This window comes from Cyprinodon variegatus, unplaced genomic scaffold (assembly GCF_000732505.1).
Source record: "Cyprinodon variegatus isolate N-32 unplaced genomic scaffold, C_variegatus-1.0 Scaffold388, whole genome shotgun sequence".
Lineage (NCBI taxonomy): Eukaryota > Metazoa > Chordata > Actinopteri > Cyprinodontiformes > Cyprinodontidae > Cyprinodon > Cyprinodon variegatus.
This window is the reverse complement of record NW_015150841.1, coordinates 442070-466885: the sequence shown is the minus strand read 5'-3', so window position 1 is coordinate 466885 and position 24816 is coordinate 442070. Positions and strand designations below refer to the sequence as shown.

The following is a 24816-nucleotide window of genomic DNA, read 5'->3' as shown; positions in this document are numbered from 1 at the left end:
ATCCATCCATCCATCCATCATAATATTATAATTCTCCATGTAGGTTTACCTATTCCACCAGGGCCTGACACCCAGGACTTTATTTTTAATTTCCTCTCTATTTGTTGCTTGGCTTCTGTGTGACATTTTTAGAAATAATTAGTTTACATCAGGTGTGGCTGAGACACACCCTGGTTGCTATGCACAAAAACAGAAGGAAGGAAATTTCCAGAAAATACCAGAGGATACAGTTTGCAAGTTAATAGCTGAAGGAACAGTAGCTACACCACCTAGTGGGAGAGGGAGGGAGCTGTGAATAGCTTTAACCCTATTCCTGATGAGTCAGGTTGTCAAAAACCCATGATTTACCTACAGATGCTGCAGCAGCAAATGATCTTCTTTTACACAGGTAAATATGAGGCACCCCATACAAGAACTCCCCTACATACAGCAGGCGTGCAATGATATGAACATGTTGAGTGATTACTATTATTTGTTATATTCCTTGTGGTTATCAATACGATTACAGGCAAAAAGTTAACACATTATAATTAGCTTTGTTGGACCATGGAGACATTTACAACATGAATGACACCAGCCCTGGCAGACCTAAGATGAGACACCCTTGTTCTACCTGCTTTGAGGCAAGATGCTTGACCCCACAGGCAGCTATTTCTGCAGTCTTTCATGAATGCAGATATGCTAGAGATCATGTATCAGAGCATATAACTATGTGTAACAATCCATCCTGAGCTGAACCTGAGCAGATGTATCACACAGTTAGGTTACATGTTGGTCTTTTGTGTTTCATATGGGAGTGAAGCCTTGGGCACACTTCGACTGACAGATTTAATCATCCCATGAATCTTGGACAAAAAATGATGCTTCCTAATCCTGCTGTTTGGCTAAAAATATATATAAAAAGCCTAGTCAGTGTCTCAGCTGCACAGCAATATAACAAAGAACAGGATAGGACAGCCACTTCAATTCATACGCCCAGAGCCGGAGATAACAGATGCACAGACTTGTTTGTCCCCAAAGCAATGAGAGTGGCTAAATTGGTACTCCACTAACAAAAGTGCACTACTGACAGCTTTACTGTTCCTGGCTAGTAAACAAAACAGTGTCATGTTTGCTTTTCTTTAATGTGATTCGGCCTTAGGCAAAACCTGTCTGGTTATCAGATTAAATAAAAAACAAAAGAAACAAAGCAAGAAAGTTACAAAAGAGAGGTTTATACAAAATGCATTTATGGCTCTCATAATTCTGTATTCAGTGGATTGGAGAAGAAAAGTCTGTTTAAAATGAGTTATAAGTGCAGCGAAAATTCAACCATGAAGAATGAGATAAAGGAACACAGACAAACAAAATACTTTTTAAACTTACTGCAGAGATTAGTGACAGACTAAATACATAATCAATAATAATAATGTTTGTAAAGCAAAAACCTATTAGAAAACACTTTAGAAGTAGCTACAGGGATTTTCTATTAAAATGAAGTCACAGAAGTTGATTTTTTTAAAATAAATGGAATTACGGAAATTGACGGTGGATGTCAGATATCAACCTGACCTTTATCAAGACATCTAAATTCACCCAGTAAGCAGTCACACCAGCTAATAAAAAATATCAGAAAATCATATACTTTTTTCCTTGATCATATGAAAAAAAACATGCTTAGACACGCTTGATGTGTTTCCAGAGAGGAAACATGGTCTTCTTGTCAGCTCAATAATTTTAGCACTGCATTCCAAGAACTTTTGCCCCTTAAAAGAAATGATCAATGACTGAAGTCAATGCATGCATTAAATATGTACTGATGTCAAACGGGAAGTGTATTTAAAGGCTTACTGCTTATTCCTTAATACATTTTTTTAGTTTAAGTATAGGATGTAGCCCTGAGGTTATTTCATCATAAGTAAGTGTAAAAAAAATAGCAAGGTAGTGATGTAATTATTTGGTCAAAGTCAAAATTGAAAATTCATGTTGCTGATGAAAAATTTGCAGAAATGCACCATTCAGCCAAACCGTTCTCCATACATAGAACATAAAACATTAATCTAATTTTGAAAACAAAGAATGCAATTCTTTTTTTAATCAGTCAGAAGGTAGCTGGTTAATACACAAGTGTGTTGACAGAGAAGAAAACTGTCAGACTGGAAAGGTGTTTGGCCATGTTTAGAGATATTCATGTTTCTAGTTTCACAAGCAGTCGGGAAATACACCTCTCTGCAGGAAGCAGAGTCTTTCTTCTACAGCAGATACACAGAATTAATCCTAAAATCCGTCCTGAGTATTTGTACATTTGCTAATACAAAACAATAGGTACCTACCGCTGCTTTCTCCTGCTGAAGCGCCTGAGCGGCAAAGCGAGCGACATGGTTGATGATTGGAGCAAAGTTTGTAGGCCCATAAAAGCGAATAAGAGGGAGACAGGCAGAGTAAGCCTGGGCAATGCCCTCCACACCTGAAAAAGTAGAGAGACAAAGGGCAAACAAGAGACTTAGAAATGTGGAAAATACCCACAACAAATAAAGAGGCTTATAATAGGGTTGGTAGTCACTTTGTGTTTTTGAAAACAAAGATTATTCATGAGAAAATTAAATAAAAACTCCTCTGGAAATATAACTGCTATTCTGAGCTAAATTTAAACAGTCATTGCCATTTTTGAAAAAGAGCCTTCATCTGATCCAAAATGCTGCAGCCAGAGTTCTGATCATAATTAAAAAGAGATCATAACTCTCCTATTTTTTCTTCCCTTCACTGTCGTCCTGTAAAATCAAAAATAGATAAAATCCTCCTTCTCACGTACAAAGACCTAAATAACTATGGTAACCAGTTGTTCTATATCAGAGATCTGATCATTCCTTATGTTCCTAACAGAGCACTTTGCTCCCAAAGTGCAGGTTTACTAGTGGTTCCTAGAGAGAAGAATGGGGGTTAGAACATTTAGTTATAATGTAATGTAAATGGCTTTATATTACATTATAACTATACATACATCCCTTATTGTCCCACAATGGGGAAATTCATTATCTGCATTTTGACACATCCCTTTGGGGAGCAGTGGGCTACCAATGTGTAGCCCCCCGGGGAGCAGTGTGGGGTTGAGGGTTTTGCTCAGGAAAAAGCTACCAGATTTAGTCCGTGAGGCAGACGCCCTGTCTACTTTTAATACTAGGCTGAAAATCTTCCTTTTTGATCAAGCTTAGAGTTAGAGTGGCTGAGGTTATTCTGAGCTATCTCTATGCTTATGCTGCTATAGGCTTAGACTGCTGGAAGACACAGGGACCACTTTTTATCATTCTGCTTTATTTGTTATTTACACCTATAGTTTATGTTTTCACTGCTTTTTCTCATCACAGTAGCTTCATCTGGTCTGTTGCTCTTTAGCTGTGGCACCATCCTGAGAAGAATATCAGCTGGGCTGCTGCCATCAACTACTTCCATTATAGATGATAGAGTTAGGCCTATTTTTTTGTGTTTAGTCCCATTTTTGACCTAGACATAGCTATGGGCTCCACTTTTACTGTGACTTGGGTATTTGCTCTCTTTCACCACCTTGGCATGAATTTTTTTGGAGAGTGGCGGCCTAGTGGTTAAGGCATAGGTCTTGGAATCCTGAGTTTCTGAGTTCGAGCCCTACTCCCACAGACTGCCACTCTAGGTCGTTGAGTAAGACGCTTAACTCCACACTGCTCCATGGGATCCCCATGATGGCAGCCCACTGCTTCCCTAGGGGATGACTTAAATGCAGAGGTAAATTTCTCCAATGTGACATCATTAAGGTTCAATTATTATAAGTTTATTATTATTGAAAACTGGCTCAGAGCTCTTTTGCTTAAGTGTTTCTTTCCTATACAGAGCCACTAATGGAGCTACCTTACCATTACCTTTTCTAACAAGGAAAGTATTTATGGATCAGTGCTTCTATATTTCTGTTGCATATCTTCTTCTGTCTCGTTTAACACTCGGTCGGCCTCAGCAAAAGGCCAGTTGCAGTGAGCCTGTTACTGCTGGAGGTTTCTTTATGTTAAAATGAAGTTGCTCTTATGCAGTGGTGCAAAATGAAAGGGAGTATTTACTGTCAACAGGAACACACGTGTTTATTTGAATGTAACATAATATCTTTGATGACATTTTCTTTTTGAAATACACTGAGATTTAAAAATGAACATAAAATGCATCAAATAAAATGTATGCTATATACATTTTACTTTTTCAAATCTTAAGTAAAAGACTGCATCCTTTATTTAAGAATTTTACTGACATCTTTATAAAAGGGCAGCTTTGGAGGAGGGGGATCTAACAAACTGTATTTCTGTTCTGAAGAACACCAAAGTGAAGGTCCTGACCTTTAAACATGGCTGGCTTCAAATCAGCACATATGTCTATTATCAGCCCAACATTTTCTTATGCTGAACTCTCATTAAATACGTATATTTTAATAACATTTTTGAAGGCTAAAAGGAATACATCAGCAAATTACTATCTTTAGTGTAACACATTTAAATGTCACATTTTAAAAACTATCAAACAAAACCATAAATAGAAGCGCAGCATCAATACAAAAAAATGTAGTTTGTAATAACTAACAATTATGACAACATTTTTTAAGATATCATGAACATGACTTTTTATATCTGGATCCTACTCATCACATGGCAGTAGCTGGCTGCACTTAGCAATAGACATGGTGTTAGGAATTGCTGAGGGGTAACATGAGGAAATAAAAAAAGATTTTTGGGGATTTAAAAGAAAAAACACTCAGTTTTATAGAAAAGAGTCCGATAGAGAAAAATTATCTGATAAACTGCTACTGAATTGGATAGGATGAAAATGACTAATAGATGTGAAAGTTCTGACACATTAGAACAAAAAAATGATTCAAATGATTGTTACAAAAAGTTTATGCAAAATAACACTGAAACAGAAAGACTAAAACAACAGGAAGCCTCTGTCAGTTAAAAACAGGAAACTGAGGTTTGGATTTATAAAAACTGATTAAAACTAGACAATAACAGATTGAGAAGATGTCGCCAAGAGTCTTAATCTCTGCGGCAACATTCAGATGATTAGAATATAGTTCAAACCAGATAAAAACACAAATGCTGCTTTATGTCAGTAGTCCAAGCTGCTGATGGTGTATTGTTTCTGCACAGGCTAGGCCAGGGGTTGGCAACCCAAACTGCTCAAAGAGCCCTATTGGACCAAAAAAACAATAAATAAATCTGTCCGGAGCCGCAAAAATGTAAAAGTATTATATAAGCCTCTTATGGCAACACGGGCTCTAAGCGTATTATCCAACTATAGAAAAGGACTTTGTTGGCTTAAATATATAATAAGCATTCATGGTTAAATGTTTATCCTCAAGCAAATGTCACATAGCAGCATGAGGTGAGGGACGAGCAGTGAACGCAACCATCGCACGCTGTGTCATCGCGCGCCGCTTAACCGCCGTTCACCGCACAGTTTAAGTTTTGTTGCATTGATGAAATGATAGAAACACAATAAAGAAATATTTCTATGGTGGTAGTGTTTCTGTTGGGAGCAACAGAGCAATTTATCCAGAAGTTCTGCAATCACACCTTTTCTCTTCCTCCCAGCTTGTTGATCGGCTGCATATTTAGCCTTCCCTGGAAATGCCTTTCTAAATTTTTATTTTTATTTTTTGCCAACCTCTCATTACCAAGCAAAAATGCAGGCAATCCTTCCACATTGATAATGAAAGAAAATGATTCGGTCCATTCTTTGAATCCTCTTTTCTCATCAGCTATCTTCCTTTTTTCCCCTTTGGGATCCATGGTCCGAGACACTCCAGCAGCTTTGTTTGCCTGTCACTGCGCAGTGCTGATTCCAAGTTATGACCACTGATCTCTATGGCTATGACGCAAATTATTGTTTAAATTTATTTATTATACAAATGTTTACAGCATTGGAAAACATAATTATTTTTTGTTTGACCTCCTGCACACCACATTAAAACAAAAAAACAAAAACAAAAAAACGATTTTCATTAATTTTTGAAAAAGCTCCAGGGAGCCACAAGGGGAACGCTAAAGAGCTGCATGCGGCTCCGGAGCCACGGGTTGCCGACCCCTGGGCTAGGCCATTATAGTCAAATCAGCATCGTTTACACATTCAGTCAACCAACTGACCTTCCCTATCCTTTTATAACTGCAGTACATCCATCTTCTGATTTTTTTAGTATTATATTACATTACTTATCTTAATCTAGTATCAACCAAACAGTTTATTGTAGTCCGGTGATCTTTACAGACACCAGATTTCAGTCCAATGAAGAACCATTCAGATAGGCTAAATCTAGCAGGGATGTGACTAGAGATGCACCGATTATGTTTATTTTTTTATCCATTTCATTACCGATACCTGGGATGAGTAAATCAGCCGACATCTGATAGCAATCCGATTCATCTGTTGAACGAATGAACCATGTATTTTGTCATATAAGTGAAAAAGGTTGTTAAAAAGATAGACAATTTAACATAGATATATATTTACATTATATTATCTATTAACAAATAAGCAGCAAAAAGAAACAAATAACACTTAATGTAAAGTGTACTGAATTGGATTTACGATATCAAATCACCGATATCTTATCCGCTAATTAGTCAATGTCAGAGCAAAAATCCAATCCAGGAATCCGATCAGTGCATCTCTAGATGTGACTAAAGTTGAGTTGACGCGTTATGAAGACTTAGTGATGTCAAAATGTCAGTTTTGTTTCAGTGATTCTTGGGGTTCCTTTTCCCTGCTTACATTATATTCATTATTTATTTAATCACAGTGTTTTTCCTGTTTTCTTTTGAAATGATTTCACTGATGTAGGAAAGTTCAATACTAGACTGTTAGTATTCTTGTTTAGTCGGAATCCACATTTATTTGCTAGGAAAATGAACAAAGATAGATTACAAACAAATGCTTTCAGAGTATTGCTGGAAGGTTGAAATGTTTTGTAAATGTGATTTAAATGTAATGGTAAAAAGATTTACTTATTATAAGTTTTTTCTCCACATTCTGATATAGAGCAGGTAGAAATGTATTATCTAAAGATGCCTCAGGGTCACATAAAAGGAAAAAACTCACCAAAACAGAAGGGATTAGTGGGATTGAAGTTGATGGCAAATTCATGGGAAACCTGCAGAAACAAGATGAACATCAACTGATGTACATTTTCATCAAACTGGAGATTATTGCTAAGAAACCCACACTTTCAGCTCCCTCCCATCCTGTCTCTGTCTATGGCTTCTTTGTCCTTTTCATCTCAGCGCCATGGCAACACAGATCGGTTGACAGTTGTGTAATAGTCTGAATATGCATGTAGAATGTGTACAGTTTTATCTGTGTGTGTGAGGTGCATGTCTGGAACCAGGTTGTTTCAGCTGTAAATGCATTGCTGCTATACCGCCCTCGTTGCTCGTGCATGTTTGTCTTTAACACACATACGTAAAAAATCCATCACAATCCACACGTGTGTACCTTCCAGTCTGGTGGGAGTTGAGCTCCAAATCCAAGCGCAGGAAACATTTTGTCACTGAGGAGGAAACCATGACAACAGATCAGAACATTAGTTTATTTTTTTTTTCTTTTTACTCTTTTTTGTTCATGAAATAAACACTGGATAATGACAAAGGCAGCAACTCCATTTATCATATTTTGTATAGCAAATTATTTATATACTATTTTGCCAAAATACATGTAAAACTATGATAAATATTATTGCTTCAAGTTCAGAATTTATTTATATTTATATTGTTGTGCCTTTAAAGCCATTTAAAAAAAAGCCCAGATATAGAAGCTTGTCGTCATCAGCTACTGAGTAAATTTACAGTAGATTACAGAGAAGATTTACAACATCTAAGTTGGTCTAAAGTACCATTGTGAATATATTTTAAGACAGAATCTTTGCTATACATCTTTAACTATTTGATATCAAAGTAAAATGAAAATGAAATTAAATCCCTCAAGACATTAGGAAAAGAACTGTGGACCTCCACAAGTTCATGCTTAGGTTAATTTTCCAACTACCTGAACAAGCTATGTTCAAATAAGCTGACGTAAAAACAAACAGCATGGCAGGTTCAAGTGCTCATACTGTTCAGTGAAAAGATGTGTTTCATGTTATGGTGAGACGCTGCGTTTTAGCCTACAAAAAAAGCAAAGGACTATAGAGAATATATTGACTAAAGCAAATTTGAGGCCTACAATCGTAAAAAACATAGAGGTACCTTGCCGATTGTGTACGGTGGAGGTGCATTGCAACTATTAAGGACGTTAACAAGAAAGGTATAGCTCAGTCGTCCAAATGGACAATAAACCTCAGTATATCACCAAGTCAGTGCCAAAGTGGCTTTAGGACAATAAGGTGAAAATCTTTGATAGGGCACCACAAAGCTCTGATTAAAAAAGAATAAGCAGTGTTGAGAATAGTATAAAGTAGTTTTGTCAAGATAACAGGACAACCTGCCAATGACCCAGTGAGCGAGGATTCGCCCTGGGTTAAAGCCTTGTCAGCTAGGGCTGTTTTAGCTTTGGTTCTTTTAAAAATTTCTTAACTTTACCTTATTTTGCCTTTTTTATTCTGAATCTATGTTTCTACCTTCTGTTATACAGATAAACTTTGATTTGTTTTATATTATTTTCTGATGTATCTGTAAGTTTTTTTCTCTCTGCTTGTTTTATTGTCTTACATGATTAAAGGATTTCTATTCTATTATAAAACTTGTTTCACCAGAACACCTACAGCATAATGGGATGTTCTCAGATAAATATTCTCAATGTCATCAAATTTGTTTTAAAGTGGTTAAAGCAGCCTAGCATTAACTGTTCTCAAATCTTAGACCTCAATCATCTTAGAAATGTGTAGACTCAACTTAAATGTGTTTCAGATATCCTTTAAAAGAAGTGTTTTAAAATATCCATTTAGATGTCAATCATAAGGCACTAAAACTGCAAGGAACTCACCACATATTAAAGGATCTGGGAGCTTTTTTGGATTTATTATTTTGACCCAGTTTGATTGAGAGAAAATCATAACTTCTAATGGAAATTCTTGTTTTTAAAACTCATTTCAAATGACACTCTTTATAATCACTCGATTTCATAAATGAACGAAAGTACCATTAAATCTACATTACCAATTTCACTGGTTTTTCCTTTTTGTCAAGCAAAATGTTTTAAATGAACAAACCCATTTATATTGGATGACTATAATCCAACTAGATAAAAACAATTCTCAAAGGATTTTTTATTTATTTACTGAAGGAAATTGATCCAAATAAACAGGGCCTAAAATTAATCACCATAATCATCATCTACTACATTTTTTTCCTAGAAAGCCTTGCTTTGCAATGTATTTTAATTGCTAAGACTGGGATGGCAGCAAAACAATGTGGATTAACCAACAACTGGAGGAAACATGTAGCAGTTTAACCTTCCTAGCAAAAGCCCCTATTCCACTGCCGCTCAAAGCTTTTAAAAAAGCTGCAGGCTTTGCAAATCATACTTTGCTTTCTGATACAGAATTACCCAAATAATTTCTTAAATGCATGATGGGGCATGAGAGAAGAAGCTACAATCGTTGGATGGATGATGAGTTTGAGACGCTTTTAGTGGTGCTTTTAGAGGAAGTTTTAGTTGGCGATGCACAATGATGGCCATGATTGCAGTCCGTATGGCTGAAATAAATGTTTTCCCCACCACAAAGCAGATGTGGGACAAGCTAAAGAAAACAAAGCGGGGAAAAAACAGGCTGAATGACACCAACAATCAGAACACCAGACAAGCCACTGGTATGTCCAGCTCGATGCGACCCAGGGACACAGGCTCACATACATGGCCACCAGAGCCACAAATGACTTTGTGCCATTGGTGCTGGAGGCTGTTAACAAGGAAAGGCTCTCGGACATGGACTGTAGTCAGAATAAGTGGCCTGTTCTTACATGTTCTTACTATGTCTTCAGCAGGGGGATGCAGTACGTTCGTACTGAAACCCATGTGTGCGCACCTACAGTGTGTTACGTTGTTTATGATGGCACTCCATTATGTGGGGTTGTTCACATTTTTTGGCAACCAAATCACAAGTCAATTTGCATGATTATCCAAGGGCCTTTCAGATAATGGAAGTGGAACATTAGCCAGGTAATACAAAACCTGGGATTTTAAAGGCAGTGCCTTTCAGTGAAAAAGAGGCTACAAAATAATTCTACAACACATGGAAAGCTTAACCAGGGGCTCTTAATGTAAAACCACCCAGACCTCACATACCACGGCTAAGGTCAGAGTTCAGGATTATAAAGCTCTGTCTCACTTTTACAAAAATATATCTTGATTGTCAACAAAAAATTAGGGAAAGGATTCTGCGGTTTGAACAGAATACATCCCATTTTGGGTTTTGCAACAGGAGAATGATGCACAGCAGAGCCACTTTGCAATAAGAACAGAGACACAGTCTTGAATTGAATCAAATTCACAATCTGTAGTGCGATTGTTAATCTGCCATTCGTAACAGAAAACCCTTCAACATGACTAAACCTAAACATTTTTGTCAGGAAGAGTGAGGCAAAATTTCTTCGTGGTGATGTTGAAGACTACCACCGTTATCTCAAAATGTTGTAGTAGTTATTGCTGCTACAAAAACAATACCAATTACAATAGGCCTTTGCAGCGCTTCACTGCTCGGGCCTAGTTATTACATGAAGCAGGTATTTACTTTTCACATGGGTCTATGTTGGTTTACATACCTTTTTTCTTAAATGAATGAAATTACTTTTTTACACAGTACTGTAAGGATAATTAAAGACAATCGTGTTTAACATCAATTCATGAAAACTCTTGACAACACCTGTAACCGGAAAGAAAATCTGAGGTCAACACTCACGTGTCGTAGTCCTGAATGATTTGGCCAACAGCTAAAATGGCAGAGAGATACTCGTTGCTGCCCAGTGGGTTGATGTAGTGGAGAGAGGATGGCTCTCTGGGGTTCCCGTTAGAAGCTGTAAAGTCTATACCAACCTGGGGGGACATTAGTTACGGCAAGTTAGACAAATTTCATGGCGATCTGCAAAGTTGTCATTTTACACAAGCATTGTTGGACAGATGAGTTCTTATATCCAGCATGTAGACATATAAGGGCAGGTATCCTTTCTCTAAATTTTTTTCTCAGAGAGACAAAATAAGAAAATGCATTACAGTTATTTGCTTGTGCAGATTTTCTTCAACTTGATTTAAAAAACTTGTGCAACAGCCTCCACTTCCTCTGCATAAAGGTAATTAGCCTGTCCCATTTTCTTTTATTTGGCTAGGTTTCGAGGCAAAATCTGTCTTTTGAATCAATCAGAAAAAGATGGAAGACATGTAAGAGTAAAGTACAAAAGAAAAAAAATAGCAAAATCTATATATCAGCATTGTCAGGATCCCAGTTTTTGTGTTTGGCTTCACTGCATGTGGGTCCGAGCTTTAGATAAAATCATGACAAGCATAGTTACCTGGTCTTTAAAAGATTAATGTTTTTTCTGATGTGAACCATTTAAATCTAGAAAAAAATATCTTATATAAATATAAAAACATCAGGAGTAAAGTAATTAGAAACAAACAGAACCAATCAAAAAGTAGATATTTTATTAGTGTATAACAGTTAAACAAGGTAAGGAGGAGCGGGTCAAAATCAGCAATAAACTTCAACTTATCCAAACACTATACATTTATCATGATATTGCGTTCAAATTTGCTGCCAGGCACATATTTGTTAGCAGCACAAAGAAGAGTGAGTCCTGCAGCAGATGGTCTGATCCCTCACACTGATGTTAAGAGCTTGGCGTCTGTTAGAGATTGCATGAAGAAACATGCTTAATCCATGAATCCATGAACAAACATGAACACTTTTCCATGACACTTTTAGAAAATCAGACCAGAAAAACACAAACATTGAAATGAAGGAGAAAGAAAAAAACTTTCCACAAATGGAACCTGATTAATCTCAAGAAACCACTTGGGGTCATAATTATACATATGGTGACAAACACATAATTTATTATTCTATTCAATAGAATTGAATTTCAGGCCTTGTGAAAGCTAGGAACAATCAATGGATCATTATCTACACCTAAAACTAATACGTTCACGGTGATTTAAGGAATTTAATGTTAATAAGTTAAAAAAAATAAAATAGAAATTTTTGTAACGATCACTGAGTCTGGGAGCGGCCATTTTTGCCAAAATATAGTAACACCTCACTCCTGACATCTTCCGGCAGTGATGTCACGGTGCAGTAAGCCTAGGGCCATTCTCCCCGCTTTACAAGCAAAATCAAGGAGAACTACTAGACATATCTGCAATCAACAACATTAACATTAACAACATTATTTTATACTTCAACAGACTTCGCCATTGAAATTTGCGAGACCTATAGTTAAGCTGACAATGCCCACATGCATGGCAGTTGGATTTTGCATTACATCATTTATATTTGTTATTTCACCTTTCCGATTCATGATCCTGAATAGACGGGTTCGTTGTTGGATTGCCAACTTGAAGAGGGAGGATTTGCCATCGAACTCCTGGCCAGGGAAAAAACACGAAATATGTGGCCAACATTTCGAAGAAGAATGTTTTCAAGATGACCTGTATAATAGCGCGTTGTGACAAACACCAGATACAGCACTGGGACTTCATCAAAAGCTGATACCGCACCGTGACGTCACAAACCGGTAGGTGACAGTAGTACTCTTTGATGAACATGGATGTCTCCAGTAAAGCACATTCAAATGAAAATGACTCTTAATTAAAAACACTTATCATTTATTGAACGGTATGTAATAATTTTATATTTAAAGTACTTTCAGAAGTTTGAATTCTTTTTCTTTTTTTTCTTTTTTTTTTACAGTGTCCTGTCTGACGATGTGGCAATAAGAATAATTGTCTTGATGCCAAAAAGAGGGTCCAACAGATTTTACTTTCACAAGTGGAGGAGTAGGGCTATCGCCATAGAGTTCCGCTTGATTTATGCACATAAATAGCTTTATTATATTTCATGCAGGGAGTATTACAGATTTTACGGACACCTACAATGTAAGCAGAACAGGAAAGGAAAAGGAACAGAAAAAAAGGAGAAAAGATGAAATAAAGAGGAGATAAAAGGGAGATAACGATATTCTGAATGTGATCGGACTTTTAATTTAATTTTAGATCATTGTATTAATTCTACAACTGTTTTAACATAGGCTTGCTATTATTATCATGCTGAAGTCTCCACCTTGCCTGTGCACCAACAATTCCATCCTGTAAAATAAGTATCTGTTTGGATATTTAAGAAGAAAATAAAATAACCAATGCTCAAACCTAATATTGCAAGGAAATTGTAGGAATAACAGCTTCACTGCCCACAGCAGGGCTGGGTTAAAATTGAGGGGTTTTTTTCAATCCCGAATCCATTTTCAAATTAATTCCTAATCATTAATTCATATAATTTAAGATTTTCTAATCTTTAAAACATTTTCTACTGTCCTTACAGGTAAAGTTACATGGTTGTGACTACTAGTAATGTTGCAGCGTTTCATAAATTGGATGAAGTGATAAACTTGACTTCCTTCAAATGACCTTGAAGTGATAGTCAGATGCTTAAAATACAAATACATAAAGCAGCAGGCTAATATTAAGCTTGACAAAATGCACAATATTCAACTATTCAAGACCGGACTATAGTAGTGCTTCCTAAGGATAAAACCCCCAGACCAAATATGAGCAGAGTGGTGTATGTAGTTAAATTTAGTGAGGAATGCTCTGATATTTATATTAGCGAAACCAAACAACCTCTCCACAAACGCATGGCCCAACACAGAAGAGCGACCTCCTCAGGACAAGACTCGGAGGTACATCTACACCTTATGGACAAAGGACATTCTTTTGAGAACCAGAATGTTCACATTTTGGACAAAGAAAACTCCGATTTCAGCTTTTAAAAACCTACAATGCAACAATTGAGTTGATCCCTTCCCGCTATCATTGCCACCCCAGCCCCTGTGCAGCAGGGCGGAGGACCTTCAGGTTTAGCCAGGCCAACAATCCCATTTAACGATTCCCCTTTCAGACACTTAGACGGGGTATTGGAGGCTAACAAAGGAAGCCAAACAACCCCCATTCCAAAGGGGTGGACCCCTTCGTCTGTATCAGTTTGCATGTTTTCAAAACAAAAACAAGGTTTTGATGGGCTGCAGTATAAAACCTCAAACTCAACGCCATTCCTGACATTTTGAATTGAAAAATCTTCCTGGATGAGAAGCGAAACATCTTCAAACTTGGAAACAAAGTCCAGTGGATTGTTTTAAATCTTTTTTTCAGAATATTCAAAGAGGTGTATTATGGTATATCAAGGTTTCAGTAGGTTATAGTTTAAAAAAGTGGCTGAGAACAGAACTCAAATCCAGTGTCATTTATGGTTTGGATATTGGGCTTAGACCAATGATCCAAACACGTTTTAACTTAGTAAAGATTATACATTTTTCCTGTTTATAGAACCCAAATAAACACAAAAAACTGTAAAAACAACACAAAACATGAAAACCTAGAGATAGTTCAAGTGAGAAGTAAAAACTACTGTGTAGGATAATTCCTCTAGTGATTGCTTTAAGTGCAAATGCATTTGTATGTCAACGCATGTCGGGGGAGTCTCAAAAATCCACACACAAATGCAGTGAAGTTTAAAGACCACTGGTACTTTGTATTTTAATTTATAATTGTTTATGTTTATGTACTTTGGTGAATCTTGTGCTGTGCATGTGTGGATATTGTGTGCTGGCGTGAACTGTCCTGTGCGTGTGTTGATCTTGTCCTATGTGTGTGTGGATCTTGTCCTGTGCATGGGTGGATCTTCTCCTGTATGTGTGTGGATCTTGTCCTGTGCATGTGTGGATCTTGTCCTGTGCGTGTGTGGATCTTGTCCTGTGTATGGGTGGATCTTCTTCTGTGCGTATGTGGATCTTGTCCTGTGCGTGTGTGTGTGGATCTTGTCCTGTGTGTGTGTGTGTGTGGATCTTGTCCTGTGCGTGTGTGGATCTTGTCCTGTATTTGGTCTCAATTTGTATTTGTGAAAATTGAGACCAATCTAGCTCCATACTGATGCTGGTGAGTAAATAAGCCACCAAGGTACCCACAGAATGAAGTCCCATCTCAAGTGACAGGTAATCTTTTTATTCATTTTTTTAAATATGGGGCATAAAATATGTAAGGAAATAATTTTAGATGAAAATAATGCAAGAAATATTGTCTTGAAGCATCCATGATGGGAATTGTTTCACCACATTCTTTCTTCACTCTCCCCTCTGAAGAAAATCCACCATTTGTCAATAAAGCTATGACAGATAATAGGCATTCCAAATGAATAATATCCTAATTTATTTAAAACAAGCCTTTCAGGAAAAGCCTCTCAACCAAAGCAGGTTGTTTTTTGTGTTGTGCTGCAAAGGAATGATGCCCTCTCCTCAAGCTCCCAGGCCAAAAAGGAGAGGAATGCATCCCCCTTCTTGAGATTAGGATTAAAGTCTCATGGAGATTGATTGAACACAGAACAGCTCTCTCTTCTTGGGTGGCTTCAGGTGCTTCTGGACTTTTCCTGTATGTAGGGTGTCTGTTTTTGGTTATAACACTAAAAAGTCACTGGTGACTGGATTTCTGTAAGTGATTGTTGACAGCAAATCAATATTTGTGTCAGTTTGCATTAGCAGCTAAAAACATGCAAAAAAAAAAAAAAAAGAAATCTGCTTGAAGATATTCTGTGAACATATTTAACAAAGATGCACAAGTGTTGGAGTTTGGTCAAATACCTGCACAGGTTTAGGTTTGTATCTAGATGCATGCAAGGCTGCAAAAAAACTGTAATTTGGGAGTTTGCATGACAACAGAAGACAGTGATGAACATGTTTCTACTCACAGAACGATATCCTGATAAGCATGCACGGTGTAAAACTAAGTATTGTCAGCTTCGATAAAAGGCTCAAATTTAGAGGAGAATAATTAAAGTCTTAATGTCAATCCAGTTTTTCTTTATTTTTTCTTTTAAACTTCTTTTAACGAGTGTTTCTTTTTAAATGTAGTTGCCCAAATTCAAGTAGAGGCATTGAACGGCACTGAACCTTGGAGCTTTAGAAAGGTGGAGGATTCAGGAATCTTCTGGTTTTAAAAGTTATCGAACGCTGAGCAGAATAGAGAGCATAAAGGCTTCCTGCTATTAAAGTCATTTTATCTCTAAATGCATTGGTTATCAGATGGGTAAGGGTGAAGTGGCACCTGATTAAAAACCCTGTTAAAGAAGTGGTAATTGTTTCTATTACTCAAGCTTTGTATTTCTGCATTGTTTGTAACACATTTAACAGCACAAAGCAGCAGGTTTTATATCTGCTTTATAAATGAAAAATAAAATATGGACATGAATAAATTCAATTAACAAAGGAGGTCAGGGAAATATTCAAAGTAGCACTTTAAAAGATACTTGCAAGAATGAAAACAGAGAGTGAGGCTCAAACCATGTCCTTATCGGCCTGCTCTGAGCTGACAGACTTTTTATAACTTTCTCACAGCTAATGGTATCACTGTGAACAGCTTGGATAACAAAAAAAAAAAAAACAAAACAAAAAAATCAGTCCTTGAGTAATCAGAGGTGCACTGGACTGGACAACAAAAAACAAAGAAACTCTTAGAGAGTCAGGCGAAAGATCCCTGCAGTATGGCCCAAAATCTTGCGGTGCATTTTATTAGATATTTTCATGTTGCTTTTGCTGCTATTATAAAACAATGTAAGTTTGATAGGATTTTCCAGTTATAAATCAGTTCATTGGCTACTTTACATGTAGAGGTTATTTTTAAATTAATAGCATGGACTTTTTTTTTTTTTTTTTGCTATCCACCAAACTGAATCCTGTACATGCTATTAAAACATCATTATAAAGTAAATATATCAAATTAGCTGCAGGTATTTTCTTCATGGACAGCTTACAAATTTAATTTGGGAAGTTCATGAGACAGATAAATGCAAGTCTTCTTGCTGTTTATCTCTTGTGACTCAGTGCTTGTCTACTGCTGTTAATTGTGCACACATACCTACAGAGTGCTATGCTCTGAACACTTCTATATATGCAAACATTTCTTCTACCTTAGATGAAAGCTAAGGAATTTGAATCAAATCTAAAAACGTAGACAATTAACTACTGGTAACAAAATCTACCCTAACCATCTGGAGTATTTTTGCAACCTCTTGAGGCAGATCCACTGCCAATAGGCTCTATGCACAGCTCCACTACTTCCTGAATTTAAGGCTGCTCCTTTGTTTCCTGTCTTTCATGATTGGATGCACTGATTAATCCAGGTGTGTATGACCTAAGTAACTGGCCAGACACACCTGGATTAATCAGTTCGTCCAGTAATGAAAGACAGGAAACAAAGCAGCTGCCTTAAATTCAGGAAGTAGTGGAGCTGTGCATAGAGCCCATTGGGTTGTAGAGTCTGTCTCATGCTGCCATGAGTGTGAAAACACAATTAACATTCAAAAGTGAACAAAACATCAGCCAGAGAAGATAGGTACTGAGAAGTGGTCCGTGGTCCTCACCTGCAGAAACACCTTTATTGAGTGTGTCTTGTTAACTGCCAATAATTTCCACCTGTTGTCTATTACATTTGCACAATAGCATGTGCAATTGATTGTCAATCAGTGATGCTTCCTAAATGGACAGCTTGATTTTATTGAAATTACATTGTGTTTTTTTTAGTATGCTGTATATTTTTTAGCAGTATATACAGCGAGTAAAATAAGTGGTTGAACACCCTGCTATTTTGCAAGTTTTCTGAATAAGAAAGCATGGAGGGGTCTGAAATTTTCATCCTAGATGCATGTCCACTGTAAGAGACAAAATCTAAAAAAATAAAATAAAAATCCAGAAATCACAATGTATGATTTCCTAGGTGCTTGTATCACAGAAAGGCTTCAAGTTCAAATCCCCCGGACTATGACTCTGAGTCCCTGAGTAAGACCCTTAGGCTCACAATGCACCTGAGGCACTGTACAGTGGAAATCCATTGCTTCCAAAGGAGTGGATTACATGCAGAGAAGAAAACTCATTGGAATACACACAGTTGGAAGAACAAAGATTATTATTGCGTTGTGAGAGCTTGCTTTATGAAATCCAATAGAAAACAATTAAATACGAGAAGGCTCAGGGGGTATTAATACTTATGTGCTGCATCCATCCAATTACATCATCTGCTCCTACTTCTCTTTAAAAAAATAATAATTTTCCATTTGTCAGCAGCAGAGTTCGTCACTATGGCAACAAAAACTATCTCTCGGCTTTAAAGGCTCTCTTCCAACAACAAAGTGGCAAAAACAGGCATCACCAAAGAGAAGCAGTCATTGTCTATGCTTGTGGATGCAACTTAAGCATGCCAGGGTTTTAACACAGGGTAGTCAGCGCTGCTCACCAACCAGAAAATCTGCAGTGTGCTCTCCTAAAAATACACTTCAGTTTGACTGGACACAGAAGATCAAGAGTCTAAATGGTTGAAACATGAAGCAACGAGATGGAAAAAGACTACTTATTTTATTTTACAGTGATGTCCATACCTGTGGTGAAGATTTGTATAAAAAAATATTTAAATAAAATTTTCTCCAGTCAGTGGAGGAAAAAAAAAAATCCTACATAAAGAAATTATTTTTTCCTACCAGTTTTGAAATAGTCCTGCTGTTTGTGGTCTTACTCTGTAAAACCTTTGACTGCTTGCTTTGCACCATCGCTCTAGATACGACTGTCCAAAGAGATGTACAGGTAGTTTGTGCAGAGGAAGATTATTTTTCCTTATCTTCAATTATAGAAGATTTTTGCTGAAATATTGAAACGCTAAAAGTATTTTAAATCAACCATAAAGGACTCCAAGTATTCAGTGACATCTACCTAAAGAACATCCATCTTGTCAAACTATAGTTAATGTTTAACTAGAAAGTGACCCAAACCCTGTTGTTGTTGTTGTTTCGACTAAGAATTAAATATTGTCTTTTATGGTACCTGAACTCAATACAATGGTTTATAGATCTCTGTCTCTCAAAATTGACCAATTTATTCAATTCATTAAATGTATTAAAGGTATTTGAAAGATTTTATTCTGTACACTCTAAAAAGTTACCTAAAGGCTCTGGAAAAGAAACAGGCCCCCAGCATCACACTTCATCTCCTATGCAATGGCTGAAACACTAGATCCGTCTGAAGTGTTTGTTACTGAAAAATTCAATTTTAGTCTCTTCTGACTAAAACACATTGTTCTAGATATGTCCCAGCAAATATAAGCAAACTCCAAAATGTTCCCATTCATGTTGGCAGGACAGAGAAAAAGCCTTTTCAACATCTACTTGGTTCAGTCTTTACTGTATGTGCTAACTCCATAAACCTTTGAGCTGAATTTCTACTTGTTAAAGTTGAAAGTTTTTAAGTCTATTTCCTAAGAAAAAAGGGTATTTCAACAAATATATGTTTTTTTTATAAGTTGCGGTGATATTGCTCCATTTTGAAGAGGAATAAGGAACTTAAAGTCAGATTTCATCAGAATAAAATTGTTTTTAGTCAATTATTATTTAACTAAGAGTAAAATATTTTTAACAGAACTTTCTTGCTGAAAGTTGTTAATTAGTATGAGGAGGTAAAATCATTCTCCCAAGTCAATAAAGACACTGAAACTTTGTAGAGGGACTCTATACATATTTTCCTGTAATCAACAGACACATTCTAAAATATCCTCTTAAGATCAGAAATAGGGATTTTTTTTAACCTTATGTTCCCTAAAAAAAAAGAACTTTAAGCCATCCTGGCAGCTTTAAATTGCATCACTGAGTTATTTAAACTAAATTAAACTGGGACTTTATAGCTACGAGTCCCATGCAGAGATTTCCTCATGTTAACGTCATTATAAAGCAATTTATTACGCCGCTGTGCTCTGTATCCTCAGTGAACACATTAAGTGTGAATTAAACCTTGTAAATTCAGTCTGTGCCTTAAGAAAGATTAGCTCTAAAACTACATCATAGAAAAATGACAATTCTTAACCTGAGCGATTTTTTTTTAAGACAAATTTGATGAAATCTCAGTTACCCAATTTGTGCCTTAATATCAACATTAATAGTTAACATAGGGCTGATTTTATAAGGACAGAAATTGTGTTTTAAGCAGATGGTGAGTTTTTATGTATTCATTTTTTAAATAAACTCATCAGTTGTCACATACACTTTTCATTAAACTGTGTGTGTCACTTCAAGGCCTCGGGGTTGAGGTTTAAAATGAAAACAGCCACAAATCTTTCCCTGGTTGCATTAATGAGGCAAGCGTTGTTGTTGTAAACCTAATCAGGCCTCTGCTAACCGCTCAATCTATTTGTCCAATGACCTGCAGCTTGTTTTTGTATACCTTTATTGACTAATACCTTTAATGGCTAATATTATCTCTGTTCACCCATTTAGACTGTTTTGGGTGACTGTCAGATGCTGATATGACTGCCATTTTTCGTTTCTAATGGAACTGAATGGTACTTCTCCAAATAATGCCCAAAAAGGCAGAGCAATTTTTCTGTCCTGCAATCATTCTGTTATCACATATAACAACATATGTTGCTCTTTTCTCTTTCAGTTAAATCAAATACATTACATCCTTACAGTACATAGAAATTCATCAAACTAATTTCTTGTCTTGTATAATTGTATTATTTTGGTTTTTCACATTTGAGCTGCAAAGAATTTACAATTTAGTTTATTTATTGTTAAGACATGTAGAACCTGCAAAACTGGGAAGATAGAGAGGCAGTTTTAGTCTCTAAACAATACTGTACCTTCCAGCATTTTTGTCACACTTAACTGAGTTTATTTAAGAGATATAGCCTGATAACCTGTTCTAGTGCAAGATGTCAGAAATGACTAAGCAGCAAGCTTCCAGTTACGTCCGATTTAGGCCTGTTTTGTGATAACCTGAGAAAACAACCTGAAATTTCAAGACTATTTTCTTTTATGAGGAGAAGTCCATGCAGATCATTCTGGGTCTATGGGGAAAATTATTGCGAAATTAAAGATGCACAGCTTAGAAAAGGTTCTATCTGTATCAGTCCACAGGATATTTCCAGAACACATCTAGACAATCATAATCTTTTTTAAAGTCATGGAAAGAAAATACAAGATGAACTTCTTTTAAGTAGTTTATCTTTGCAGCAAGGGATTAAATTTTTTCATGACTATGTGTTTTGATATTTCTCTTTGAACAGATCTATAAAGGTGTAATATGAAGTAGATATAGCCTCACATATTTTGGTTCAGTAGTCATATCTTCAAGCTCTCCCATGGGTGCGTCATAGGAGTCATTTTGGTAAGTTGCAGGGAAGGTTCCCTACTGTTCCATGATTTCCCCATTGTTGCTCTGACTGTGGCTTGCTAAAGTCCAACAGCTTAAGAAATACATAGCTTTTCTTGGGGTCTCATTTTACAAGCTTGCATATGCAAAAAAAGGTGGAGGGAGAGAATTGCAGCCACACTAAGTCTTCTCTGTGTGCCGGACTTCTGAAAACCTGACATTCTTAGTTTCCAGCTAAACAAACTTTAAAAGTTGCAGCCCGCCATTGTCCTGGTGAAACCATTTTATGTTTGGTGGGGAGAGTTCAAATGGCCCCTTATTTAAAGAAAACATATTACATATACCTAATAAATATGTTTTTGTATATATGTATATGTATATACACGTATATATATATACTAATCTATGATTCGGGGAGAAAACTTATTATCACAGAGTTACAGTAGATTGATTTGGTTCCCGTTTTCCTTTAATTAAATTAAGATTAATATATATAAAAAAATTTTATTATATTGGATCATTTTTGTGTGATAATAAAATTGAGTTGGAGATTTAAAACATACCCATCTCTTCCACTTCTGTATGTGCAAAACTCTTAACCACAGATTTTCTCCAGGCACCTGTTGGCTCTAAAGTGTGTAACAAAGGTTTATATTCATATTACTGTTTTTTATGTTGGGGTCCTCCATCATATAAAAAAGGTGACAGTAATGAGAGCAAAATATTTGTTATTACTACAAATATCTGGAACTGGACGAAACAGCAGCAGAAAACAAAGGGTAATCAAAATTAAATCCTGCCGTTTTCTATTTCAGCACAGTAGGTAACCAGAAAGAGAAATCCCAAAAGAATGTAGCACACCAAATGATCCAGATGTTGCTTCAACTAGATTGGTTTTCTTCCTGCTTTGAAAACATAGAGCATTATTTAAGGGAAGAAAGAAGAAAATGCAAAGTAAATACATCTAGACAATAACAAAGGATGTTTCCTCTCACCTTTTTTTTGTCCCCAATGTAAAAATAACACACACATTTTACATTATCTGTTAAATTATCGTGAATGACCACTTTACTACCACTTAGTTAAAATTTCCTGAGGGATGGTTGTGTTGACTTGGATTTTGTAAATGAAGGTTCACTAACAACAGCAGATGATGTGGTTTCCCAAACAAAACCATCATACACAACATTCACCTATGTGAATTTTTTGCCTCTTCACTTTTCCCTCTGATCAATTGGATATCAAAAAAGAAAAACATTTAGTTCCTTAATGAATTCATGTGTGGAATCTGACCACAGTCCACTCCCTGTCCCTCTCATCATGGCTCCATGTTGCCTATGTGCATTTCCCTGCATTAACTTTAAATAAATATGCTTGCGTACAACACTCTGTAAACAGCGAGCTTCTGTAGCAATGACCTTTTTTGGCCCAATCCTCCTCGCATCAATGACTGCTGATTAGAGAAATGTCAAGCTGACATCCATCTCAATGATTGTTGTAATAACTTCTTATCTATATCTTTTATGGCATATTCTGGTCTTCAGCGTTATCTAATCTCTCCCCTTGTGCAATCATTCCTTTATTCAGTACTGCCATCCTCTGTATGTAAATGAGTACAATCCAGCTGCAAACCAGGGAAATAAAAAATCTAGATCTCATCCAGAGCAGAGCAACTGAAAAGGGAACAAAAGCTAAGAGCATGCTGGCATTATATAGTACTCACTGTGAACATGAGCTGGCATCCTCCCAGTATGTAATCCAGAAAGGTGTAATCGTGGGCAATCTGAAATAAGAGGAGGAAACAGATTTATTTAAAAAAAAAATGTTCTCTTAACTTGTGACAAAGATGTGGTTTCTCTTTTGATGCAAAGCTTCATTCTGTGTTAAAATCTAATTTCAATAAAATAAAATAAAATATTGTTTTGAGCTTAAGTCCCACCCCAGTAACAACAAAAGCTCCCCCTGGTTTCACCATTATCACTCCAATCATTGCTGAAGGCAGTAAATAATATCACTATATTAGCATATTTCTTCATTTGTTGTGGTTTTTTTAAACAAATCCTTGTTCATGATTAAAACAGCCAGGGTAAAGGAAAATATTCAATTATAAGAGCCTGTCATGCAAACAGCTTTAATGCTGTTTTAATAGGCAGCTGAAGACTTCATGTTTCAGCTTTGTGTGTCGTCTGCGGCACTTCGAGCTGCGGCTCTAATTAGTTATTGGCAGGCAGGTTTATGACGTGTGAAGATTGGGGCAAGCATGTGTGTAAAAAGTAAAATAAATGAATTTTTTAGGCAATATTTTTCCTCAAGGCTCTATTGTTTCAGTTCATCTAAAGATTAACATTTTAACATTATATTAAGATAAGGTTAAATAAAGATTTTATTTGGTATACATATTTCCTATATATTTCAAGTCTATTTTTCCACATAAACTGACACTAAGGTGGTAATAATTTTTTTTTTCCATAAGGCCCTACTTTACAAATTTTTTTTTTTTTCTCATTTGGTCAATAATTTAAAACAGGGTTAGTTTAAGGTTATTACATATAAAAAAAAACGTCTACTTAATTGGTAGTCTGGCTTCCAAACATTGATTTTAAGCCAATATTTCGCATAGATCAATTGGTCATTTAATGACAGATGCTCCTGATCTCATCTCATTATTTGCTTTAAGCACTTCTCACCAAAGAATACATTTCTTCTACTCCAACATGTCCACCAGCTTATCATCACTTACCAACTATGTATCATCTATTAGTACAATTATTACTGAAATGACCATCAATTACACACCCTCTGCTTGATCTCTACTGACTGGATGACGCTGATGGCGATGTTGACATAGTGGTGAGTCCACAACTACAGTAGCTAATTAAACTAATTAAACTGGGATATCACTGAAGACTCCACTGTAGATATTAAGGTCAAACTTCTGTTTACATTGATTGTAATTTGAATGATTATGACTAAAAACACAGAGATCAGTTTGACAGAAAATATTTAAGCTGCTGATACTGACTGCTAACTGACCGGACTGGCTGCTTGGAGGAAAAAATTTTCCTGTCAAGGCATCCAGCCGATTAGCTTTCCTTTAAAACAGTTAAAAGTTAAAGTCATGGCATCAGTGTGCCACAAACTCGCAGAAACTGGCTTTGCAGTGAAGTTTGAGAGAAACCAAGCAGAGACTGACTAATTAGAGTTGGGGATTGGTGTAGGTCTGGATTGAAATCACTGTTTACAGATTTGGTGAACAGTAGCAAGCAATAAGATGGTGTTGTTTATCAGAAACCTGGTCTGCAAGCAATTTCTGTAAGGACCATAGTTACAGTAGGTGCAGTTGACCTTTGACCCTGCAATAAACTCGATGAATGGAAATTAAGCCAACAGAGGAAGTAAACAAAGATGCTCCATAAGTAGTGTATCATACATTTATCCTCCCACCTAT

At 36.3% G+C, this 24816-nt stretch overlaps 1 protein-coding gene across 1 annotated transcript in view; it reads right to left on the bottom strand.

Moving 5' to 3' along the window:
* Window positions 1-24816, bottom strand: part of cpne2 (copine II) — a 60964-nt gene that overhangs the window by 9020 nt on the left and 27128 nt on the right. The window contains exons 10-14 of the mRNA XM_015387213.1: window positions 23092-23151; window positions 10883-11016; window positions 7483-7537; window positions 7090-7141; window positions 2313-2446 (exon numbers count right to left, since the gene is read on the bottom strand). Of these exons, the coding sequence (XP_015242699.1) occupies window positions 2313-2446; window positions 7090-7141; window positions 7483-7537; window positions 10883-11016; window positions 23092-23151 (435 nt within the window). The remainder of the gene's footprint in view (window positions 1-2312; window positions 2447-7089; window positions 7142-7482; window positions 7538-10882; window positions 11017-23091; window positions 23152-24816) is intronic.